We start from the raw sequence: 18119 nt of genomic DNA on the forward strand, positions 1-18119 counted from the left end.
AATACTACACCAGGTTTTAATGAAAAATTAATCTAATACAAGGATTAAAATTCATTTACCCCTAAATTTTTCCATAACGACTTTGTAGGTCTCGATGTAGAAAAATGACTCACTTCTAAATGTCTACAATGACGCATCTAATTATAATTTTCTCAATTAAATATCCAATAGTAGTAGAGTAAAATAAGGGCATTCGGCCTCGTCAATCTATACTTCAATTCTCTTCCGGAAAATGATTTTTAAAACTAATTTAAGTAGATCAATTATTGCTATATATGGTCCTGACGTTTCTTTAGGGGTGAACCATATCCATCACTGCCTGGAATTTGTTTTGGGGATGGACCATCCTTTCTGTCTTAAATCTCTTGACCCGCTTCCGTCTTTGCCGGGAGGGATGTAGAAAAATGATTTGTAGTAAATAGAAAGAGTAGGGCCGAGGTTGGACCTTTACTCTTTACTAACGTGTGTATATATAGCACTCCTCTAAATTACTCATTCCTCACATCCATCACCTACTCCATTTCTATACGATGACAGTCATGACACTTGTTTACCTACTCACCTTTCTTCTATCCATTGCGTCTTTTACACTTACCTTATGCAATGGAAACCTGGTCCATTTGCCTTGCAAAGAAAATGAGAGACAAACACTTCTTATGTTCAAGAAAGATCTCAATGATTCTTCAAATATGATTTCCTCTTGGGATGGTGAAGGTGATTGTTGCAACTGGACCGGTGTTACCTGCAGTAATTTAACCGGTCATGTCCATGAGCTCCACCTTGCTGGTTATTTGGATGAAGTGACTGGTGAGAACCGTAAGCTGGGTGGCAAGGTAAATCCTTCTCTACTCAATTTAAAGCATCTCAGCCACTTGGACTTAAGCCACAATTATTTTGAAGGATTGTAGATTCCCAGCTTTTTGGGTTCTCTTAAAGGTTTAAGATATCTTGATCTCTCGAGTGCAGGGTTCAACGGAACCATTCCTCATCAGTTGGGAAATCTCTCAAGTCTACGTTATCTCGACCTTTCTTACAACTTTGATTTGATGGTCGAGAATCTTGAATGGCTCTCTGGTCTTTCTCAGTTGAAACATCTTGACATGAGTTCAGTAGATCTTACCAACGCATCTCGTTGGTTACAAGTAAACACACTCCCTTCTCTGCTGGTAGAGTTGCATTTTCCTGACTGCGAACTTCATCACATGCCAAGTGGTATTGCGAACTTGACAAATCTTAAAGTTCTTGATCTTGCTCACAATGATGTCAACTCTACCATACCTACATGGTTGTACAGTTTGGGCAATCTTGAGTCCCTTGATCTTTCTTTGAATGCTTTCCATGGTGAAATTTCGAGTTCCCTTGGAAACTTGACAGCCCTTGTTGATCTTCAATTAAGTGGGAATGAGCTTGAAGGGGAAATCCCAAACTCCTTGGGAAATCTTTGTAGGTTGACTTCTGTTGGTCTAAGGGTGAACAATTTTAGGGGGAGGGTATCAGAAATCTTAGAAAGTTTGTCTCGGTGTAGTTTTGATCAAATAGATAATTTAGATTTTTCGAATAATAATTTTTCAGGTCATTTATCTGGTATGTTAGGAATTTTTAAAAATTTAAGTTCTCTTGATCTTTCGTATAATTCTATATCAGGTCTCATTCCGGTGTCCCTAGGAAATCTATCACGCTTACAATACTTGGGCATTGATCATAATTCATTCGAGGGTGTTGTCTCTGAAGCTCATTTTACTAATCTTACAAGATTGAAAATGTTTACTGCAGATGATAACTCCTTGACTCTTAAAACCAACTATGACTGGGTTCCTCCTTTTCAACTTTCTATCTTGAGTTTAGGTTCTTGGCATCTGGACCCATCAGAGTTGCCTACATGGCTTCAAAGTCAAAATCAGTTGTCTGCTCTTAACATGTCCAATACAGGAATTTCAGGTACCATTCCGACTTGGTTCTGGAACATCTTTTCATATGATGTAAAAAACTATGTGGGTCTCTCGAGTAATCAATTGTCCGGGGAGGTTCCAAACATAGTTTCTGCCAACTGGCCAAAACCAAAACACCATTCCAATTCTTTCTATATAGGTTTACATTTGGTAATTGACTTAAGATCGAACCAGTTCAACGGTTCATTGCCTCTTGTGTCTTCGGCAGTGTCTATTCTTGATCTTTCCAATTCATCAGTTTCGGGAACTCTCTCTCACTTCTTTTGTGATAGGAGTGATGTACCTAAAACCCTTCAAGTTCTTCATCTTGACAACAATCTCCTCGATGGAGAAATTCCTGATTGTCTGTTATACTGGCCAAACTTGACAACTGTGAATTTAGAAGACAACAATTTGACTGGGAAAATTCCAAGCTTTATTGGAGACCTACTTTCCCTTGGATCATTGCACTTGCGCAATAATAGCCTATCTGGAGAATTACCCGTGTCCCTACAAAATTGTGAGCATTTGTTTCTTCTTGACCTTGCTGGAAACAAGTTTGCTGGAGGCATTCCAATATGGTTTGGCCCAAGCTTGGCAGTTCTTAGTCTTTGTTCAAATAAGTTCCATGGTTTCATTCCAGATGAACTCTGCAGTCTCACAAATCTCCAAATCTTGGACCTTGCTTATAACAATCTCTCGGGAACGATACCAAGATGCTTCCAAAATTTTTCATCCATGGCCACTACCCTTTCAAGCGAAGGAGGCACCAGTATTGAAGATGCCTATTTTTTTTATTATATGATTCGTAAGGCCTACATAGAGAATGCGGATTTTGTGACCAAAGGCAGAGAAGTGAAATATGACACAGTGCTTCGTTTGGTAACTAGCTTGGACCTTTCAAGCAACATGATATCTGGAGAAATCCCCGAAGAGCTGACCAGCCTCATTATCTTGCAAACATTGAATTTATCCAATAATCTTCTGACTGGAAGAATCCCTTCCAAAATCGGTGATATGAAAATGTTAGAGTCACTTGATTTGTCCGTGAACCAACTTTCTGGCGAAATTTCTCCAAGCATATCGAACTTGACATTTCTCAATTATCTAAATTTGTCCTATAACAATCTGATAGGGCAGATTCCGATAAGCACTCAGCTTCAGAGCTTTGATCAGTCTAGTTATGTTGGCAATAAACTATGCGGACATCCATTGGAAGAACGTTGCAGTATAAATGAGGCGATGCTACCGGTAGGTGATGAAGAGCACATAGAAGGTCATTTACTTGAAGATGGTCGGTTCTATTTGAGCTTGGGGCTTGGATTTGCATTCGGGTTTTCGATTGTTCTTGGTTCATTGTTGTCTAATGTGCCATGGAGCAATGCATTTTCTCAGTTCCAAAATCGCACTGTGAAGAAGCTTTATGATGCAATTGTTGAATGTTATTAACTATTTTTCAGCCGTTAGAGGCGTTTGTGTGGTTTGTTTATACTTTTCTGCTATACAAATGGAGTCTTTGTGCCAATTTATTTTATCTTTTCTTTGGTTTTTTTTTCTTTTCCTGAATAAAATTGTAAGATTTGCTTTATAAATATGAAATTTCAAATACGGTCACGAGAAACTATATTTATAGAGTTGAAGTTCGATGTAAAGTGCGTCTCATAACTAATCTCAATTTAAAAAATAAAAATAGAAATTCCTTCCCTTAAAGGGATTGTGTGTATATATTCTTAAGTTAGATGAGTTTAACTATGATTACAACTTACATTACACGCTACACTCGCTATCAAAAACTTGGCCCGATACTCCAAATTTCCTGATACAATTGTTTATTTATTTTTAAATTTTCAATCAATTGTATTATCTTAGGGGGTGTATTCAATTGAGAATTTGAGAGATTTTAATGAATTTATAAATCCATGAATTTTTATGGAGTTTAATTAATTTATAGAGATTCCAAATAAAATTTTGATTTAATTCCGTCATGGGGAGAGGCGATTTGTGAATGCTTAAAAAAAACTACGAAATCTCTTTAATTCCTTTTAATTTCTCAACTTTCTCAAATTCTTTAAAATTAATTTCTAATTGAATATACATGAAATATTATAAATTTCTTTAAAATCCTAATTGAATACACCTTGAATTTTAGAAAATCACTTAAAATCATAATTGAAATCCTTAAATTCATTAAAAGATTTAAAATTCCACGTAATATCAATTGAATACATCTCCTTACTTTACCTCACCGCCACGGCACACAAAAGGTGTATGTGGCATCCGGTGCCAATAAAATTCTCGCGTTCCTTATTATATAGAAAAACAATTAAAAACTAAATAAAGTGTGTTTGGGAGTTGAGAGAGAAAACGTGAAAGAAGCAAGCGGCTGGGGATGATGAGGAGGCAGAGTCGGAGTCGGAATCGGAGCAGGAGAGAAGAAGGGGAAGAAAAAGATCCATGACTCGCTTAAATACACACACGGAACGGGAAGAGAAAGAGAAGCAAAAATGGGGAAGGGTCCCTTCTCTTTCAAGCGCAGCAGCAGCATCCGCCGCCGCCCCCCCAAGAAGTTCATTGGCCCTCCCCCTTCCCCTTTTCCCTCGTCGCCGCAGCCGTTTCGATATCCTCCCCCCTCCAATGTCCATATCAACAGTACCAATACCAACAACAATAATAATAATCTGAACGCGGTTGTTACTGGCGGCGGTGGCGTGAAGGGGAAGAAGAAGGCCGGAGGAGCCAGGCTTTGGATGCGGTTTGACCGCTTTGGCGGATCAGAGCTCGTCGAGTGTGACAAGAATGCTATTATTCGACTCGCCGCCATTCCCGCCCGGGACTTGAGGATTCTCGGCCCTGTCTTCTCCCATTCCTCCAGCATCCTTGGTACTCCTCATCCTCCTCTTCCCCCTTTTTATCTTATATGTGAATTCTCATTAGAGTTAGGGTTAGGGTTACCTTATTTGCTGGTTTTTTAATTGTGTAGTCATAGCAGACCATGATGACCAATGGAAATATGTTTTCTCATTTCAATTGCAGCTAGGGAGAAGGCCATGGTGGTTAATTTAGAGTTTATAAAGGCCATAGTTACAGCGGAAGAGGTTTTGTTGCTTGATCCTCTTCGGCAGGAGGTTCTTCCGTTTGCGGATCAGCTAAGGCAACAACTTCCTCAGAAAAGGCAATCCAGGATAGAAGAAGCAAGTCCACTTGATGAACTAGCTAGTGGAATGAATGCTTCAACCGGAAGGAAATGGTTACGTGTTCCTGAAGCCGTTGAAGGTGTGCAGTGTGATCTCCCATTTGAGTTTCAGGTTCTGGAGATTGCATTAGAAGTTGTCTGTACATACTTGAATTCTAGTGTGGCAGACCTTGAGAGAGAAGCCTACCCTGTTTTAGATGAACTGGCTAGAAATGTTAGCACCAAAAACCTTGAACTTGTGAGGAGTTTGAAAAGCATTCTTACGCGTTTGCTTGCACGTGTACAGAAGGTATGTTTGCTTAACCCTTCTTCTTGAGGGATATCATTTGTCATTATTTTCTTTGTTATATTTTTTCAGATGATTTGCTGTGCTGCATGTCTAATTTCAATTATTTCGGGAATTAATAACCTGACGCAACTTGGAGTTAAAATGTTTGTCATTTCATAGTTTTTGTGATAAAGTGTCTCGACAGAATCTGCTTCAAGAATGTTTCATGAATTAGGAACTGAAACAAACAGATACATCAATATATCAAAGATAGAAATTTGTAATGGTAGTGCGCTCGTAAAATGCCATTCAATTCACTAATAAAAGCATCTTTACATTTATTCAGCATATATTTCTGGTCGCCTAATTACATCGGGTTGGTTGTCTGGGCTAGATGCTATGGTTGTTTGACACACTGAATAATTTGATTATAGTTGAGAGCCATTGTCATCAACTCTTGTTTTGTTGAGTTACCTTTATCTGCGTTTCATATTTTAAGTCAATGGTAATACATTTGTTCTTTTTATAGGCTTTCCTGCATTCATGCCATATGAAGAATGGCAAAGGTTTTTGGCATCTAAGTGGGGCTTTAAATCAAACCTTAGCCTAAGTTTAATGCACAAGTAAATATAAAAGGGTTTATGAAATTGAAATTATGATGTTTGAGATGACAGAGTTCCATTTTCTAAATCCTCCTATGTGTAAGTGACACGAAGGTTTGAATAATTTTTTAAAGCCCTCACGTTCTAGTGAATGATAAGATATTTCTGATGAGATTTTTATTACCACACTTCCTTTAGAGTTGTTCTGGTTTTAGTATTGACATTGTTAGCCTGTATAACTGAGTGCATATGAAGTGAATCATATCAGGAGTTAGGTCTTATTATGTTGAAAATTGATCGACAGGGGGCTTCTCTTGAAATTGTTTCTACTTGATGGGGTGGCAAAACCAACATCCATATAACTTACTTTATATGACTGTTGCTAGGGAAGAGGTGTCAAGTTTAGCTGAAAAATGTACATTTCTCATGGCAACTTGATAGAATCCTTTTATACTTAGCTGTCGGTGTGGGATTGAATTTGTATGGTGCGTGGGATTGAATTTGTGTGGTGCATGGGATTGAGGCTTTAGCTGTTTCTAGATTGTGCAGGAGTACAAAGAGAAGTTGATACTCTTTGCTATTTGACAATATGCTAGAAAAAGTTTCTGTAAAATGGGGACTTAGCATACATGTTTTATCTGTATGCCACTATTTAATATTTATATTTTTGTTTCCTTTTGAGTTAGAAGCGTGTGTCTATCTGATTTCAGGTGAGGGATGAACTCGAACATTTGTTGGATGACAATGAAGATATGGCACATTTATATTTAACAAGGAAATGGATGCAGAATCAACAACCTGAGGCTTTGTTGGGGCGTTCTGCTTCAAATAGCATATCTGCACCCTATTTACGTCGGCTTAGTTCTAACAGAAGTGGGAGCTTGGTAAACAGTAACAATATGGATTACGATAACGTAGAAGATCTAGAGATGCTGCTTGAGGCATATTTTATGCAACTGGATGGAACCCATAACAAAATATTATCTGTGAGTGCTAATTGTTATGACCTACTATAACAACTTTATACTATAGAACTTGACTATTAAGTTCAGTTTACACAAATGCTTCTTAAAGGATCTCGTCCTGGAGAACTTAACGTTTTACAAAACAATATTAAATATCATTTGTCACCGTTAGCTTGTGTTTTAATGCAGTTGCATCAACTTTGATTCAGTTCCAGATAATGAATTTTAGGTTAGATTTCTTAAATGTTGCATATTTTCTGTAAGAGTTCTGTGGTTGCACTTGCTCCTGGAATACTTTGGAGGCTTTGGACCTCTTGTGGGTTCCCAGTTGGAACTAATTTCACTGTCATTGGTATATAAGAATTGTAATTTAGAAACCAGTTAGTTGTGCATGTTAAGCATGATTGGTTATTGTGTTAATCCGTCCTTGAATATTGCTCATGTTCGTATTGTGTTCATTGGATGTAGGTGCGGGAGTATATTGATGACACGGAGGATTATGTCAACATACAACTTGATAACCAACGAAACGAACTCATTCAGCTCCAGTTGACATTGACCATTGCATCATTTGCGATAGCAGTGGAGACCTTGATATCTGGTATATTTGGTATGAACATCCCCTGTATATTATACACCAAGAAAGGGATATTTGAGCCCTTTGTTGGGGGTATTACTGCATTTTCCGTGTTACTCTTCTTTCTCATATTCGGGTATGCCAGGTGGAAGAAGCTGCTTGATACATGAGTCGAGCCTGTCATCTGTTGTAGATAGTACTCAGATTCGCAAACTTATTTACGAACCCTTAACCAGTGGCTTTGTAAGTAAGCTTGTGTTTACATGTTGTATGAGCACAAGGAGTTTTTTTAGGGATTTCATGACTTCGTATGCTGCCAGATTCATTTCGAATTACACGGCATGTAGGTTAGTATAGTGTTGTACATGTTAAACAGATGAATGAGTTTTCTTGGCTCAAAATTAACGTCATTTCGGTGATGGTTTCCTTACGTTTTGTGAGTTTGGCGTAATTAGGTCGTGCTTGGTGCGCTTTGTTATTGTTTAAGAGCATACTCTTTGTAGTCGATGTTTCAAGTTCAAATCTTTCCTTGCTCAATATCATTTGTATGCGTGTTTGCATTGGGATCCCAAAAAGAGGCACCTTCTGGGGCCCAATCTATAGTGAATTTCGACAATCCAACCGTTTAGGGTTTGGGATTGCTTGTTGTAAATTCAACGGCCGATTCTGCTTACAACCAATCCGGGATGGACATGTGTTCAAATTTAGAATTTTTTAATCAAAACTTGGACATGTGTCCATCCTGGATTGGTTGTAAGTAGGACTTCATCAGCCAAGTTCTTTCCAAATTAGGTTGAATAAATGTGGACATGTTTGATTTATATTGTACTGAATTTGTTATCTTGTTGCTGACTTTATTGATGAGGAATTGGCTGTCTCCCATCATGCACCTTTTAAGTGCCGACTCCTCCTCTCACTCTTCCTATTTGTCAATACCCTATTAATTAAATTAATTAATTAATTGATTAATTAATCAATTTAATTTGATTAATTAACTAATTAATTATGTTGAGATGATAAATGTCGTTGTCAACAACTCACTCCACATTGTTCATTTATACTTTGCGTTTGTAATAAGAAAATAAAACCAAAGGAAATGCTTGTGTGCAACAAAGTTGCATAACTCCACAAAGAAAATTTAAAATGGCCCTACTAATACTATTAACATTCTAAATTGGGGTTAGATTATTGTTGGTTCGGGAATTAGGGTTTATAATAATCTAAATTATTGATTGAAGAGAATATTATTATCACTTCAATTCTTTTCACAAAATAAAAAGAGTCAAACTCGTTTTGGGAATATCGAAGTATGTGTTGAAATTGAGTTCTCTTGTGTACTTACTTTTAATCCAAATGTTCGTTTATAAAACTAAATGGTTGTTTGGTAACTATTTTTTAATTATATTTTTTTAAATAAAAAAAAAAAAAGGAAAACCAAAACCTAAAAACTAAAAATCGAAATGATTATTAAAAGTCGATAAAAATTCACCCATTTTGTTTAAGACTATAGTAAAATATGTCGTGACCCTTAGATTTCTGATGAAAAAATAACCAAGAGAACAAGATGATCTCGGTCTCTAGGTTTTCTACACCTAAAATTGTGAACTGACATTTTGATTTGGTTCCTAAATTAATACTTATGCGAAAGTTAAGTTTCTAAATTAGTCCTTAAAATCATTAAAACTGACAATTTCATCCCTACTATAAGATTCAAAGCTAGTCTATCCAATGTTTCATCAATTTAAGCCATGTTACTTATAGATGACACACTTTATGGAGTAATACTGTTACTATCTTGTCAATAAGCAATTAATATTGCATATATATTACGAATCAAATTGCCAACATACCCTCCAAATTTAACTCTATACATTATTTTTTCAAGAAAATAAGCTCTTAAACGCATTGAAACTATTAACGTATACTTTAAAATGTATTACATGTAAGTTACGTGACTCGACGAAAATTTGAATAAAATAGCTTTTGAGTCTTATAGTAGAAATGCAATTGACAAATTTAATGAGTTAAAGGGCTTACTTTTCTGAAGAAAAAAAATAGTTTAGAAGTTGAATTAATAATTCAGAGACTAAATCAACACATTATTCTAAAAAGAATCACAATAAGTAATAACTGTAACGATTCAAGGACTAAATCCGCACATTTTTAATAATTATAGAAATATAAAAAAATTGTCTCAAAAACAAAAAAACTCGGTTATGAAATGTAAATTTTCTCTGTGGTTTCAACTTTGTTGACCATCTTTAATCCCAGAATAGGATTTTGGGTAGGCAAAAATGAACTGGAAAGGGGGAATAAAAAGGCGCCACTTGCAACTTGCAAGGCTGTGCATCCAAAAGATACAAAGTTGACAACTAAATTTTACAAAAAACATTTAAATAATAAAATAAATTAAAAAGGACAAAACAAAATATAATTTCAATCCAAACCCCAGACATTAACCAGAAGAAATAGTAGAGAGAGATAGATAGAGAGAGAGAGAGAGAGAGGAGAGAGAGATTGAGAGAGAGAGCTTCTTCTCCGAAGAGAAGAGGGGTATTAAATCATTGATATCTCAGAAACCCTAGGACAGATAAACATCTCTGATTCTTCGATCATTGCGTTTCAAGATCTCGATTGTTCGTTCACTACAGGTAATCAATACATACACAAATACATATATATATATATATAAATATATATGTTTGTGTGTATTTTCTCGAACCAAAAGGAAGCATTTTTAGCTTCGTGCGCGTGTATCTCCGTTTCTGTGTTTCGTCAAATCAGCAGCTGTTTGTGATTAATTTTGCTGATAATCGCACACATTCTCAGCATTTCGTCCAATAAATCACTTGATGATTATCTTTTCGTTGCAAATGATGATTTTTGAGGGCTCTATCTGTGATTTTTCATTTCGGAAATTGTGAGATTCGTTGTCTGTTTGGCTGATGAGAAAATGTGGGAAAATGAAATGAGCTTTGCAGGTTTGAATCTCTGAAGATTTTTGTTGTTTGGGGCTGAGAAACCCGAATCCCTCACCCCAACCAACTGTGATTAGGACCTCATTTGTTTAGGAGATTCTATTCAATTCAAAAGTTTCCATCTTTTATCTTTTCTTTCCATGTTTTCTTCAGGAACAAATTTGATGGTTTGAGTCAGTAGCGTGCGGTGATTGGGAATTTTTGGCTTTTCATTAACACAGTTAGCCTTGTGGTTGGGCCCTCCGATTCATTTAGAGTGTAACCGTACGTGGTGGTATTTAATGGGGAGAAAGCAGAAAACCCAGTTGGATGGAGGCTTTAGTTTTGTGTTAATTTGGGTTTCGATGTTATTATAGCGATGAAAATGGTTTCTTCGTGATCACCATACTGCTCAGAAAGTTGGGTAGTTGTAGTGTTGTCCATTTGAATGTATTTCTATGCTGGCATATCTGTGTTTTAAGCTTGTGTATGTTTGGGTTTCAAACTCGTATGCCTTATGAATTGTATTGATAATTTTGAAGTTTCCAGTAGACGTGTTCTTGCCCATTGATGTAGGTGTGTATTCATGTCAACATGGAGAAGGATATTAATAGCAGAGTTATAGTTATTATGTCTTCTTTCTGTTTTCAATTTTTTAGTGGCAAGTTATTGACTTTATCCCATGTTTTTCTTTTCCTATTTTCCTTTGTTGATGATGACATATTTATCAATTGGCTTGTCAACACTGTGCTTTAGTTATACATTTGTTTTCCATGTTGTATACCTTTTCTGCCTCTGTCATCTTACACTATATCGTTTGACAGGGACTGGTTTGTGCTTCAGCAATGGCAAACTCCAAGAGTACATCAAATATCAGAAATTTTATGTATTCCGGAAAGCATCCTTTACTTCCTCCTAAAAGTCCATTTCCTAGTGTTGCCCCATCATATGCGGATTATGTCCTTAGTCCTGCAATTGGATCAAAAATTGTTCAGAAGCCTAGAGAGGGAAATGCACATCACCAGAGGACTTCCTCAGAGAGCCTACTTATAGAGGAACAACCTTCTTGGCTTGATGATCTCCTTAATGAGCCAGACACACCTATACGCAGAGGAGGTCATCGTCGTTCATCAAGTGACTCTTTTGCATATGTGGATGCAATTAATGCTTCCAACCTTGATTATGCCACTCAAGACGAGTACAAATATCATAATATGATTTCTGCACCCTCTTGGGGATCTCAAGACTTTGATCCTCGAAAAGATTTACGACATGCTTCATTATACACAGAACTGAACTTGGTGAAGCAGAAGAATAAAGCATGGGAGTCTTCCTTGAATAGTGTAAATAACCTGGGGGGCCTTCCTTCTGCCAGGGATAACATTATTCTTCAGAATTCAAGATCATTATCTACACCACAAGAAGCTGATGGGATTGCCTCTACAGTGAGTGAAAAGCAGGATCATTTTGATTCTGGTCTTCATGATCCAAAGGCTTCTTCTGAGAGAAAGGACAATTCCAATGCTAAGCCTTATGCATCTGAGACAGATGCAAAACGTGCTAAACAGTATGTAGTTTCTTTAGTACTTTACCTATACTTTTACTCATTTTACCTGATACCAACAAAGTGACATTAATCTACATAAATTTTGGTTTTCTCTTTTACTGCCTCTACTTCAATTTTTTTTTTTCCTGGCTGTTGCGGATTTTCCTGATGAATTGATTTGGTATTTCTTTGCGCCCGTACTCATTTTACCTGACATCAATATAGCAAAATTACTCTTACATATTAGGTTGTCTCTTTGATCTGTCTCTACTTTTCTTTAGGTTGTTTTATAGGTTTTCCTGATGAAATAAGCATACACCCTCTATCTCACACTCAATTTATTCCAAAAAACATAATTTGAGGCTGCTTTACAAAAGTCTTTACTGTAGTTAGAATGCATATAAATTTGTGTAAATAAGAATTGTTCCCTTAAATGGATCTATGTGATGACTAGCATAACGGAATGTAAATAATTGGAATGAGCACTTGAATAGATGAAATAAGGACTGTGGTACTTTTCTAGTTATGGTACGGATACAGGAGCCTTCAATGCTTTGTATGTGGTATGTTAGGGGTACTTCGTTGCTTCTCTGCAACTTGGTTACTTAGTGGGCTACATGGCGTTGGGATTTGCATTGTTACATCCATGTTGCAAGCGTGCAACTTTAAGTGCATCCATACAATCATACACAAATGCATAAAACTTACATGCAAGCACATCACATTAATATACTGCAAGCATTTAAGTATATAAATAGCTGTATTTGGACAAATTTGTCCTTAATTGCAAGCATACACCTGTAATATATTACAAATATGAAGAAAGTTTACTCTATTTACTTTAGATCACCTGGTGTTAGGCATGAAGTTGAGTTGTTGACCAGTATGTGGCCCTGAGTATTAGGCGTGACTATGTATGTGGAATACATATTACGCGTGATTACGTATGAGGTGTAGCTTCATATACTCTTCTAATTTGGGAAGACAATACAACGTGAGAAGCTAAGTGGAATACTACCTATCATCTGTTTTATAGCTAATGTGGAGAAGTACGTATGCTAATTTAATAGTTTTAATTTATATAGTTTAGTTTTCTGGGAAAGTGGAGGAAGATAGTTGAAGGACTGGACAAGGACTGTCCCTTTGCTCTTAAGCATTTGAATGCTGCTTGTTCAAATCTCAAGAGTAATTCACTTAAGGACTATCGCCATAAGTTTTAAGTTAAATTTCCACAGATTTCTTTTCAAAATTGGGGTGGAGTGAAATAATTTTTTTAAACCTTGTTAAAATTTTGATGCAAGAAGTTTTTCCTAATTGTTTTACATACTAAATTGTGGACACTCTAGATTCATAATTATCAACTGGCTCTTAGTGACTGCTTATCTGGATAATTCCTTGGGACTGCTTATCTCTTCTTAGTGAATATCATTATTTGGCGTGCAAGGGCAAGAAGGCCAGGGTGATGGGGGTTGCCTAAACAGGAGAGTTTTTAAGCTTACGATGGATTGTGTTTTGAGGAGCTTTGGGACAGAATTTGTTTTCAGTCAGCGCTTTGGGCTTTTGTTTCCTCAGAGTTCAGAGATACCCCTTTATTCCTAATTTGGATTGATTGGAAGGCTGCTATTTATTTATTCTTCTCTAGGGTTTTGTTTGGATTTTCAGTTTTCAGTCTTGCTGCTGTTTCTTCTTTCTCGTTTGTGTGTCTCTGGTTGTTTGATGTGGTCTTTTTGACCTCTCCTTTGCTTTTTTCCCTTTCTTGGGTTTAATATAATCATTTCTTTCTCAAAAAAATTATCAACTTGCTCTGTATCATGATGCAGATTTTGGGTTTGATATAATCATTTCCTTTTAACAGCACTAATGGTCATAATTCTAGAAACTTGGTTGGTGTATTCTTGAATTGGAATATTAAACTATATTTTATGTAGACTGAAATACTAGTTATTGTAGGCAATTTGCTCAACGTTCACGGGTTCGGAAACTTCAATACATAGCAGAGCTGGAGAGGAATGTACAAGCTTTACAGGCAAGTGTCAGCAAAAGCTGGAACTACTCTATTTAAGTTTGAATTGGGTTTTCTTATGAGGTATTTTATGATTCACAATATTGTTCCTGCATGTGTTACTCCACAGGCAGAAGGGACTGAAGTTTCGGCTGAGCTTGAGTTTCTCAACCAGCAGAATATGATTCTGAGCATGGAGAACAAAGCCCTCAAGCAGCGCTTAGAAAGTATAGCACAGGAGCAGCTTATCAAATACTGTAAGCTTCTACCTTGAACATTCAGGTTTTCATAATCTATGCATTTTTGGCTTCATCTGTTACTTGAATTTGGATAATATGTTTCGAGTAAAATTAGAACTGTGTATTAGGTTTTGGATTATTTGAATCAGAAGCTGAAAAAGTTATAAGACTGAAGCTTTCTCAAGGTACATTTTACACTTCATACCCATGGCTGTTTGAGGATGATTGGTATTCAAATGGAGAACAATGAGAAATTATGCTATGAAGATCTGGAGAAAATTAGATAACACATAGGAGTTGTTAGACTTAAGCATAATATTTAACAATTTGAGTGCGGGGACCATGTGGATTGTAATAGCCTTGGGTTTGGACGAGAGATGTTTTACCTATGGTTACTCTTTTATCACCTGAATACCTGGAATTTTTGCGATAGTTAGCAGGCTCAAAGTACATTTTACCCTTCATACGCATCTTAGGGAGAATTCAAGCCAGAACATTTGCATTTAAATGAATGTGAACGCCCTCTCCAGGGCTACCTTCACGGGTTTGCAATTGGATGCCTTGGCTCTTCCTAAAATATTGAAAGTTACAAAAAACATGATTTAAACCACACTGAAAAATGCATGGAAGATTTAGAAGGCCCACGTATCTGGAAGCGGTTTTGACGTATCTGTCATGTCAACAGCAGAACCTTCTTTACCCCTTTTTGGTATTCATTATTTAATAAGGTGACTAAGATGTGTGTTACCATTTTCAGTGGAACAAGAATTATTGGAGAGGGAGATTGGGAGGCTACGAGCCTTGTATCAGCAACAACAGCAGCATCAACAGCAGCGACCTTCTTCTAGCCATAGCCGCTCTAACAGCAGAGACCTTGATTCCCAATTTGCAAACCTGTCTTTGAAACACAAGGATGCAAATGCAGGTCGTGACCCTGTAACAGGCGCACTTGGCATTTAGATGTGCAATGTGGCCAAAAGTTGTGTTTTGCCTCCACTTTTCTTCCACTGATCGATGTTGCATGCCTTGCCTGACCAAGTTTCTTGCTTCCCTTTTGCGGGATAAGGCCGAGCTATTCCACTCCTGGCGCCTTCTCTCTCTGTCTCTCTCTTCTCACTTTGTGCGATTTAATTTCTGTTTATTGCCCTTGTCTGTTAAGTTAATGTCGGTGCACCTGGTAGCCAACTCCCAAAGTAAATTCTACTTGGGGCAGTTGACTTACCGGTGGTGGTAACTCAAAGCAGGTTCAGTATTTCAATCGTTATTGTATGTCTGAAGTAAATCATTTATTCATAAAATGTTGTATGTTCCATTTTTTGCCCGTTGCAGAGTTCAGCATAGTACAAAACGATGGGCCGATTGGATGGTAGCAAAAAAAAAGTGTACTTGTGAAATGTTTCAAATGAAATCTCTGGTTTCTTTGATTTTGTTGTCACTGTTGATATTATCGATATGCACGTATCGCACCTGTTCAAAATTTTAGTTATTTTTCTGTACAGTTCTCGTTTGCCATGTCAGCATATTGGACGGAAAATTTGACGACGGATTTGACTATAGGAGATAAAAGTAGGAAACCCTTCCTCCTCATAGTGTAGAATATCGTTTGTATTTGAGAAAATGACTTTCAAGGAGTTAAGTGGCTTTCGTGAATACTTTCAGATGCTTCTCGTCCGTAACCAAGCACGCATGTTGAAGACATTAACCTTGTAAATACAAAGATTTGAAAACGTCTAGCAGTTGGTGTTTGGTCTATAAGGGTGTGTTTGTTGCACCGGACTATCTTGGATTGGACTAACTTTAGGGACTAAGCTGGATTGGCTTGGCTTGGACTAAGTAGTACTAAAATTGTGAAGCATTTGGTGCAGTACCGGACTAGCTAGGACTAAATTTTCATTTTTTATTTTTTATATTTAATTATGAAAACTTCCACTTTCTTGTCTGAAAAACATTTTTTTAAAGAGATAAAAGATGCTTTATTGAAAATATCATTCATCTCACAAACAAAATGGGGAAAGGATTGTGCTTTTACATGAAAGTCTACATATTTTTTTCACCATCTTGAGCTATCAATACATATACAAGTTGCAACTACTTGTGCTTAAACTTGAGTTCATTCACATATTCTTCAATGCCCTTCAACTAATTATGTAGATCTTGAGTGTTTCAATTCCAACCGCACAGGCTATGGGGTGTCCAGAATATGTAATCCCATGAGAAAAAGAACCAAGCTTGCTGCTTTGAGAGGATATGACATCTGAAACTTCTGGGCTCACAAGAATGCTGATTGGCATATATTCAGAAGAAGAGCCTTTGCCACAGATACAAGGTCTAGTTTAATGTTGTATTTGTCACTACTATACATGCAGCCAAGCCTTCCAAATGCACAGATTACATCGCTCCAAATGCACAGATTGCATCATCATAAATAGAATGCAACAATTGTCTATGGTCCTGCAGTGTGCAATGCAAATGGAGCTGGAAGATCAAACTTTTGTGGGCAGTCAGTGTGCAATACAAGGGGAACCATAAAGAGATGCTCATGCAGACTTCTAGATACAAATGTCAACTAGAACACATGAGCAATGAACGATAATTTGGTAGATAACATTTTGAGTGTTGTTTATTAACACTAAAGTTAAACTAATGCCACCAAGGACAACTCAATTTATGTCGGTATTAAAATTTAAATCAATTCGAAGATTCCAAAATACTAAAACAGCAATTGGCTAATTCAAATGTGGAACCAATTACCTATTTGAGGAGAGTTTCACCGTCATTGACAATCTTGGAGGTCCATACTTATTTTGCAGCACCACATTCCTTCCCTTTGAACCCAATGTAACTCCAACCAGCTCTGCCACCATGTCCACCCCTACCTGCACCCACCACCGCCACCAATTCAACCATTAAATTAACCAACTTCACATCTACCTACATCATTCAAATTTAAATCAATTCTAAGATTCTAAATTACATACAGAGCATCAATTCTAAGAATCATACACAAGCAATTGTACCTCTTACAGAGCTGCAGAACAGTGTCCCTGCAAAATCAGCGGTTCATAAGATGTAGGTGATACTGAATGCAATCAATTACATGCAAGACTGTCAAGTTCAACCAATTGCTTAATCCAAAATCACTAAACACAAAAATACCCAATCGATTGAGCAAACACCATGAGCAACAACAAAAAACAGAGGGATAATTTCCACTGAAAGATAATAAAAGATTTACCCTCACTTCCTCATGCTCTGAAATGACGAAAACATAGAAACCCAACAAGAAACCCCTCAGACTTCCAATGCCAAAACCGATGATTCCAAAAAAATTGAAACTCCCATTTTTCTCTACTGCTTCAAGAATCTGCAGACAAAAAATAAAAAATAAAAAATAAAGAACAACAATGGAATTTTAATATCCAATAAGATTTATCCAAATTAACATAAATTTATTAAACCCCATTAACGAGATTCATCCAAATTAACAAAATTTAACCTAAATTGACATAAATTCATCAAACACCATTAACACAAACCTAATTAATAGGCTGTTGGGGTTGGAGAATGGGTCGTTGAGGGGGGCCTTTGGCGGCGAACGCAGTGCTTATTCGCCCACTTGAGTAGGCTTTTGGTGGCGAACGCAGAGTACGTGGCTGGAAACCCACAAGGGAGCAGAAGACGAGAGGGTGAAGGTGCGACGAGGAAGAAGAAGACGAAAGGGCGAAGGTGCGAAGGAGAAGGGAGAGAGCAGGACTAGCAGTCCGCTCGTTCTGGAGGGTTCTCGCTAAGACCTTCTAGCGAAGGTTTTAGTCGATGCGAGTCTCGGTTAATACCATTAAACG

General features: G+C 37.0%; 2 protein-coding genes, 1 long non-coding RNA gene and 1 pseudogene across 4 annotated transcripts; 3 read left to right on the forward strand and 1 right to left on the reverse strand.

Annotated features, from left to right (window-relative positions):
• Window positions 1-423: 423 nt before the first annotated feature.
• LOC137715066 (receptor-like protein EIX1) lies at window positions 424-3377 on the forward strand (annotated as a pseudogene).
• Window positions 3378-4224: 847 nt separating this feature from the next.
• LOC137712950 (magnesium transporter MRS2-4-like) lies at window positions 4225-7963 on the forward strand. Of its 2 annotated transcripts, XM_068452161.1 has the most exons (5): window positions 4225-4808; window positions 4962-5410; window positions 6702-6977; window positions 7425-7566; window positions 7679-7963. In XM_068452161.1, exons 1-5 carry the CDS (start codon window positions 4433-4435, stop codon window positions 7888-7890), a joined length of 1455 nt encoding a protein of 484 aa, XP_068308262.1. In that variant the 5' UTR covers window positions 4225-4432; the 3' UTR covers window positions 7891-7963. The 2 variants fall into 2 exon arrangements, with proteins under 2 accessions (XP_068308262.1, XP_068308270.1); XM_068452169.1 differs by having other exon boundaries at window positions 4227-4808; window positions 7425-7963.
• Window positions 7964-9978: 2015 nt separating this feature from the next.
• LOC137712702 (uncharacterized protein At4g06598-like) lies at window positions 9979-15699 on the forward strand. The gene is made up of 5 exons (XM_068451839.1): window positions 9979-10184; window positions 11315-12057; window positions 13987-14066; window positions 14173-14295; window positions 15035-15699. The coding sequence occupies exons 2-5, from the start codon at window positions 11336-11338 to the stop codon at window positions 15235-15237; spliced, it is 1128 nt and encodes a 375-aa protein (XP_068307940.1). The 5' UTR covers window positions 9979-10184; window positions 11315-11335; the 3' UTR covers window positions 15238-15699.
• A 365-nt stretch (window positions 15700-16064) lies between these two features.
• On the reverse strand, window positions 16065-17977 carry LOC137725483 (uncharacterized). The gene is made up of 5 exons (XR_011067531.1): window positions 17814-17977; window positions 17513-17641; window positions 17295-17321; window positions 17029-17153; window positions 16065-16765 (listed from the first exon to the last, which is right to left on the reverse strand). It is a non-coding gene; the product is annotated as an uncharacterized lncRNA (long non-coding RNA).
• Between the last annotated feature and the right edge of the window lie 142 nt (window positions 17978-18119).

This window comes from Pyrus communis, chromosome 1 (genome assembly GCF_963583255.1).
Source record: "Pyrus communis chromosome 1, drPyrComm1.1, whole genome shotgun sequence".
Lineage (NCBI taxonomy): Eukaryota > Viridiplantae > Streptophyta > Magnoliopsida > Rosales > Rosaceae > Pyrus > Pyrus communis.